The sequence below is a fragment of the Pteropus alecto genome, unplaced genomic scaffold (genome assembly GCF_000325575.1).
Source record: "Pteropus alecto unplaced genomic scaffold, ASM32557v1 scaffold210, whole genome shotgun sequence".
NCBI classification, from domain to species: Eukaryota; Metazoa; Chordata; class Mammalia; order Chiroptera; family Pteropodidae; genus Pteropus; species Pteropus alecto.
In genome coordinates, this window is record NW_006431288.1 from 3,948,428 (window position 1) to 3,955,810 (window position 7,383).

The 7,383-nt window shown below is 42.6% G+C and overlaps 1 protein-coding gene across 2 annotated transcripts in view; it reads right to left on the reverse strand.

Annotated features, from left to right (window-relative positions):
• Window positions 1–7,383, reverse strand: part of NCAPD3 (non-SMC condensin II complex subunit D3) — a 54,333-nt gene that overhangs the window by 843 nt on the left and 46,107 nt on the right. For both annotated transcript variants that reach the window (XM_006905794.3, XM_015597591.2), the window contains 6 exons: window positions 6,386–6,553; window positions 5,556–5,722; window positions 5,165–5,304; window positions 4,147–4,224; window positions 206–280; window positions 63–123 (listed from right to left, as the gene is read on the reverse strand). In XM_006905794.3, the coding sequence (XP_006905856.1) occupies window positions 63–123; window positions 206–280; window positions 4,147–4,224; window positions 5,165–5,304; window positions 5,556–5,722; window positions 6,386–6,553 (689 nt within the window). The remainder of the gene's footprint in view (window positions 1–62; window positions 124–205; window positions 281–4,146; window positions 4,225–5,164; window positions 5,305–5,555; window positions 5,723–6,385; window positions 6,554–7,383) is intronic.

Consider the following 7,383-nt stretch of genomic DNA (forward strand, 5'->3'; position numbering starts at 1 on the left):
CATTATGGAACTAAGAAAAAACTGACAAAAAACACCTCAAAAGGAACTCTTTGTAAACTTACGGTTTATCAGGTAATGATAAACATAAAATGTCATTTCCTTGACTCTGGGCTTCCATTTTCTCTGAAAGGGAGTCAAACATAAACAAATTCAGGTTTCCCAGAACTCCAGAGCAGCTAACATTATCTGACGGGAAGGGACTTGCCTTTGACTGCAAAAGGAGTCCGTGGTGTGCCTATGTAGCTGACTCCTGCTTCAAAAGTGACATCGTTGATGGTCTCTGAGTAAAGAGGGAAACAGCACAGTTAATGAAAAGCCAGGAAGAGACAAACATCAAAGTCACTTGAGCAAGGTCAGTTACCGAATTTCTGCTATGGTTTCATTCAGTCTCTTACATCAGTACCAGAGCAACTGTCAAATCCAGCAGCCCTTTCTTTCAGTCAGGCTTCAATTTCTGTTACCTTTTTATAGGATGACAGTGTTGAAGACACAGTCCTCCTTCTTCATGTCCATGGTCTCCTGAGTTCCTTTCTCTGCCACTCCCTGTCTTAGACTGCTTTGCTGGCCCCTGAGCACCCACTGCTCACTGTCTGGCTTCTTGCTCACTCCATGTCTTCAGTTGCTGCCTGTATGCCAGGGATCCCCACCTCCAGCTCAGACCTTCCTCCTCAGTCCTCCATTTGCTACTGCACTTCACCTGAATTCCCTGAAGATGCTTCACCAACTCATTCCCTCCGCTCCTCAACATGTTCCTTCTGTATTCCCACCCACGTCAGTGCTCTATCCAAGCTGGAAATGCCAGGCATCATTAGCTCCTTCTGCACATCTGATCACTCAGTCCCGTCACTGCCATCTTCCTACTATATCTGCATTCTCTAAAGTCTTTGCTCATCTCACCCTTGATCTATCACAGTGGTCTCCCACTTAGGGCCTCCCCTTCCAGTTCACCCTTGGCAGGCAGGAGAGCAGAGTGTAGGAATCAGACTCTGAATCAGACTCTGGGTTTGAATTCTGGGCCTCTTACTAATTGTAGAAACTACTCTAAGACCCTCAAGTTTCTTTACCTCTAAAATGGGATACAAGTATACTGACCTCCGGGGAGTTGTCAGGATTAAATGAAATCATTTATGTTAAGTCCTTAACATAATACTTGGTACAAAGTTAAGTGCTAACTATTATAATTTATTAGCTATTTTCCCCTATGTCACTTAGAGGAAAATTTGTTTAAAGATCTGGTAAGGTGACTGCCCTGCTCAAATATCCTGATGGCTCAGCATTTAGAGGAGGGTCAAGACTCCAGCCTCTGTCTGAGCTGGGCAACAAAGCCTCTGTGCGAGCCGGCCCCATGCCACCTTCACAAACCCGCCTTCATCCACAAGCTGCGGGCCACCAGTGTCCAATTATCACTGTTCTCTGAGCAGGCCCTGGTCTGTCACACCTGGATCTACACAGGCAGTTCCTTCTCCCTGAGCCAACTACAACATAACCACTCCTTTGAGATCTGGGTGGTGACACCTCTCCCAGTGACTTGCTCCTATTTTATGTCCTGTACCATTTTGCATGAGCTGTTATCACACTTGCAGAACAGAGCACAGGCTTAATAGCTGGTTGCTGACAGTCGTGGCAAAGTCTGCCATGCCCCTTCTGTAAGACCACTTGTGAAGTAAGCCGTATCGTTCTTACCTTTCTCTCCTACACTGTAACCTTCTTAGGAGTACCGATTAGATCTTTCTAGTTTGTTTTAAAGTCTATCAGTGCATCCGCAGTGTTATGTGCCTGAGCTACTCAAGCTATGTTAAAAATGACAGAACTGTATTCATCACTGCCGTTCGAATAACTCATTTTCTTATTTCTGTTCCTGGGAGGTCTCCCTGTATTAGAGATGAAATCCCTACTCCTTCCATACACATTCCTTTTCCTGTTTGGAAGCCTGTGCACATCCAAGAAATAAGTCTCTAGCCTTCACAAAAGCACCGATGCAGTAGCTGTTAGATCTCCCGTATACTTCATAGGCGATTAGAATTAATGGCAGAAGCAGCTTTGCTGCCCGAGTTATAGCAATAAGAGGGACTTGCTAAAACCTCACAGATTTTGTTAAAATCTAGCTCTGAAAATTATTCATTTCCATTAAGCAAAATCACTTTGCTAACGCTGAGTACCACTGCTGTGCCAGAATAGTGGAGCTAGGTAGCATTTTTCAATTGGTTTCGTAGAGCTGAGACCACCTCCTGACAGTCACACCACCTAAGAGTTGTCAATAGAATTTGTATTTATAAACCACAGAGAAAATAGAAGAGTTTTTAAAATTATCTAGTAATTCTCCCAGGGAGGAGAGCTAACAAGAGATCCTTCATTAAGCCTTTCTTTCTGGTTCAGAATAAGAAGAGAGCCGCAGGAATTTTACATTCAAGAGCCTAGAGATACAAAAAAGTACTCCATTGATCTGGGGTCACCTGAGAGTCTTATTTGCAGTGTAAAGATGGCTCCACACATTGACATTCAAGCATCATTAATGCAGCATGTCAGCTTTCACTGCTGAGGAATACATGCTGCCAGGAAACCAACCGAAGACAAATCAGGGCTTCGTGGGGATAGGCAAAGCTAAAACGAAACACATTCTCCCTTTTTCTGCAGCATATGGTACCTAACTGCCAAAATAGAAGCACTCGGTGCCCCTGAGCCAGGAACAAAGAACATATAGAAAACTTTTCTGTGTAAAAGAGGTTGAATTTTTTTACATATATAATATTACACCTGTTCAATTGTATATAGGAACCCAAAATTACACACTGCTTTTAATGACAAAAGCTGTCATGATTCAGTTGTCATCTGAGGAGCGGTAGGGGAGGAGTTGTGTTCAGCCATTAATCTCCCTTAAAAGGTAAACTTGGATGAAATTATTTATAATCTGGTAATATTCTAAGAGATCACAGCCTCACCAAGCAAGTAGCTAGAACACAGTAGGTACCCAATACATTTGCATTGATTGAATGCATGACTAAATGAATGGCTTGATACTTTGTTGCTCCATTATCACAAAGAACATCTTGACACTATTCTCATCTTATAATAATGCCCAAGATTAGCACAGTGAGAAAAACAAGGCTGTAGAAGGAACACAGGAACTGGAATCAGAAAACCTGAGTTCAAGTCCCGCTCCGCCATTCAATAAACTTGTTCATACCTATCATACTCACGGCATTGTGATTGGCCTGGTGATACCGTGAGGAGTAAAACAGCTGATACACGAACATCGAGGACAGACAATGAATTATTTAGAAGTGTGGCGAGTATTGTTAATAAGGTCTGAGTGTCAGGGAGGGGCACCTAATCTAGTCGGAAGAGTCAGGATGGGCTTCTTTTAGAGGGTGAAGAAGCAGTAACTAGGAAGGGTATATTCTAGATGAGGGCATGTCACGTGAAAACCCTATGTCAGAGAAAAGTGGAGCTTGTGCAGGCACTTGGAGAGGACTGCCCATGGCTGGGGTATAGAGTAAGAAGGAAGGTGGAGAGAGACCAGGCGGGAAGAAAGCAGAGACACATGCAAACTACACTATAAATTTTGGACAAAAGAATAAACTGCCCAATAGGAGTGAGAAGACAGGCTCTCAGCTGAACTGGCAGTGGAATCCTTGATCTGCCACTGAATCTCAAGTCTCAGTTTGCTCTGGAGCTGAAGTCAGTGACATACAGGTGCCTGCTAGTGCTGACATCTGACAGCCATAAAGCCGGGCTGGCTGAGTGAATCGAGTAAACCCGGGGAGTTAGGCAGGAGTGGCGAAGCATCAGCTCCAGAATGCCAAGAATGGCATTGCCTAGAGAAGTTACTTAAGGGAACTGTGCCTCAGCTTCACCGTCCGTCAAATGAGGATACCTCACAGGGTTGTGGGCAGTGTAGACTGAGTTAACACATGTGAAAGCACCTGGAAGAGTGCTGGACCTTCAGCCTGTGCTCCATCGAGTTATAATTATTCAAAAACATTCAGTCTGCCTGCCACAATGCACTATGATCCTGCTGAGCACCGGGAGAGCCTGTATCCAGGAAAGGAAAGCTTTTGCAACAGGAAGTTTTACTGCACCTCTACTAGACACACAGCGACCACAGGAGAGAGTGAGAAGAAGCCAGCTCTCACATTAGCTACTTACTCTCAGGAGTGCTGATTGCTCGTTTGGCTACATGGTCAATAGCTCCACTGGACTCTTGCTCCAAGCTGCATGAAGATGCTAGGATAAAATGGGAAGGTTTTATCTGTCCCAAAATCCCAAAACAATATCAAAGGGCAAAACAACCAAATGAGAAAAAGTATGATATGATAAAGTTAATATCCCAGATAAAGTGTTCTTATAAAGAGGTAATTCAGAAAGATACAAAAAAAGGATAAACATGAGAAACAATGTCCATTCTCACTAAGATTCAAAGAAATAGTCAAACCATAACCATTTCTGGTCTATAAAGCTCAGCAAAGAGAATGGGAAATTATAAAACTAGTATTTCTAAGTAGGAAAATGGACACTTGTGTGCCATTGGCAGGAGTATAATGTGGAGTGAGTGACAGAGGGCAGTTTGACACTATCAAAACTTTTAAACATATTCATGGCCTCTGAATGCCAAAAATTAATCCAAACGATTATACACATATAAGGCTATATGTACAAGGATGTTTATTGTGATGTTATTTCAAAAAATTGAAAAACAAAAATAGGATTATAATAAATAAGTGATGGTACTTCCATAAGATACAATGCTGCCAGCGGGAGAAAAGTTTTGAAAGAAAGGTTCGTGGAAAACTTTTCACTATATATTATTAGAAGTATGTATAGGAAAGCAGGTAATAAAACAGGATGCACACTGAGATCACAATTTTATAAATAAAACCAAGCACACATGTGTGAGGAGTAGAAAAACGAGAAGAATAAACACCTCACTGCTCTGGGTGAGTTTTCTATTTCTCAGTCTTTTCCAAATATTTTATCATAAATATGCATTGTTTTATTACCTATTACCCTAAGCCCCCAATAAAGTTATTTATTTTAAAAATAATAAAATAGAAACCATTTAAAGGAATGGGAAGGAGGCTTGTTCTGTTTCAGTCTGTAAACTCACTTGTCTGAGATAGAGAACCAAGTAGTTCTATCATCCTTTTAGAGGTGCCTTAAGACTCACCATGGTTGTGTGTTTTGTCCAGGTTTTCGGGGTTTAAAGTGAAAGGCAGCACTCCTATGCTCCGATTCTGACATTTGCTATTCGACTCTACAGCTTTCTTGACAGAATTCAGGATTGCAATGGTACTCAGGGACATGGACCTGTGAAGGAGAACATGCCACAGACATGCAGAAAGCAAGGGTGAGAAACCTGAAGTCACTACCCATTTTCTTTCAAATGTATCCTCATCCACACTTGTTTCAAATCTGAAAAAGAATAGCCCTGAGTGAGGTATCAGTGAAAACATAACGGCATCACTCATACTAAAAACACCTAGTGGGAAATGACAAAGATGCCTCTGAGAATACAGTGATAGGGAGTCAGCCCGTGACTGATTCTGTGGGCTCCATACCTGGCTTTGGGCATTAATCTCTTCAATGGCCCAGTTTCAAGTGAAAGAGGCAAAGGCGGTGCTTGGCCAGCACTTGACCTGGGTGTTGAGGGCTGGCTCACAGAATGGGGTACAGTGGCATTTTCTTGGCCAGCAGGAGCTGACATTATTTCTAAACTCGGAGCGACCTGTCAGAGAAGATAAAGGGTATTTACCTTCTAACACTTAAAAAAAAAACTCTTTACATGCTATGAGCAAGTCCGTAGTCGTCTATTTTAAAACCATGTCACCCCAGGGCAAACAGAACTTTCTCTTCAGAAACAATACTGTTAGCAGACTGCCACACAGAGATGTTGTGGTATTAAAGAAAAATAGGAGAAAGTTAGTTTGCCCTCATCAATTTTTAAGGAGGCAGATCTATGGATTTCTCAAGCAAGTAAGCATACTGTGTCTGGAAGTGAGCAGCAGCTCACCTAGAAACACCCCCCAGTGACAGTATGTTCTCAAGAGGGGCATGCTGGAAGAAGGACCGCAAACAAACTAAGCAGCCTAGGGAGATCTAGTTACCTTTGATTATCACTATAATCAAAGATCAGAAAACCCCGCTGCCAGCTTGCTTTCCGGGCAGTCACACATTTTCCCCAACTATTATTATGACTTTCTAGACAAGTTTGAGTGACACAGCCTTGAAGGAAGGGAAGCCTCTATGACCCAGCTCCCTGCCCGTCACACATAACGAACACAGCGAACACAAGCAGCAATTTTGAAGGTCTCAGACCAACTCCTGCTTATATGTATAGCAGAGAGCAGATTGAAGAGAAGGGTCAGGCTTAAGGTGGCTGCTCATCTACCTGCATGGCACCTTCTGCTTCCCTGTTTGCATCGGCTTGTTTCGCCAGCTCTTGCTCCTGGGCTAGCTGTTCGTTGTACTTCTTCATGTCGTACTCGAGTTCTGATGCTAGCTGTTTGTCAACTGCAAAGAAATCCTTGATTTCATCCCGGTAATCCTGCATCACCTCCTAAAACAGACCCAGAGGCATTCTTTAATGTTTTCTTGAATAAATAAGCTCCCAAAAGGACTTGAAAATAATAGGAACAGTAAGACTTATTTTGCTGAGGACAGACTATTCCTATTATATCAACCAACAAGTTAATTAACATAATGGCATTTTCCCAGGAAACAACAATTGCACTTGATTGACCACACAAGCAGATGAGCATGATGTGAGATAATAACTCTTAAGAGTTCTGATCTCTCAGGAAGCTTCTTGTCTAACTGCCAGTTAACAATTTCCAAGGTTCCTGATGGGAGAAAGGCCATGTATTCACACAATTGTAGCCTAAAGTAGAACTTTAATAGGACACAGAACTGCCACCAATAGCTAGTCCCTGTCCATTTCTGAAGGCTGGCATGGGGAAAGTGATATATCTGGGTGGTCTGGCTTGGCTCTGGGTCACGACCAGTTCAAAGGATCTTGTAGTGTCACTAAGGTCGGACCCTTAGGAATTCAAGTCAGAGGTTGGGTTACAGGTAGGTGACATATGGCATTGTCCTGGCTTGGACAGGCCCCTGGAGCAAGATACAAGAAGCAGTGCAGTCTAAAAGTTGACCATCTATCTATACTAGTTTTCTCAGAGGATTGCAGTTATGGCTTTTAATTTCATCTCTGTGTCCTCTTCTGAAGGTATGACAGAAAACCTTTTATTGTATCATGGTAAGAATATTCTCAGGTCTTAAAGAAGCATGCTAGGGATCAAACCTCTTTGCAAGAAAAAAAAACCATGTCACCTCACAGTATTAGAGGGAGAAAAAAATATATCATAGCCCCAACTACAAGGGAAGTCCTGA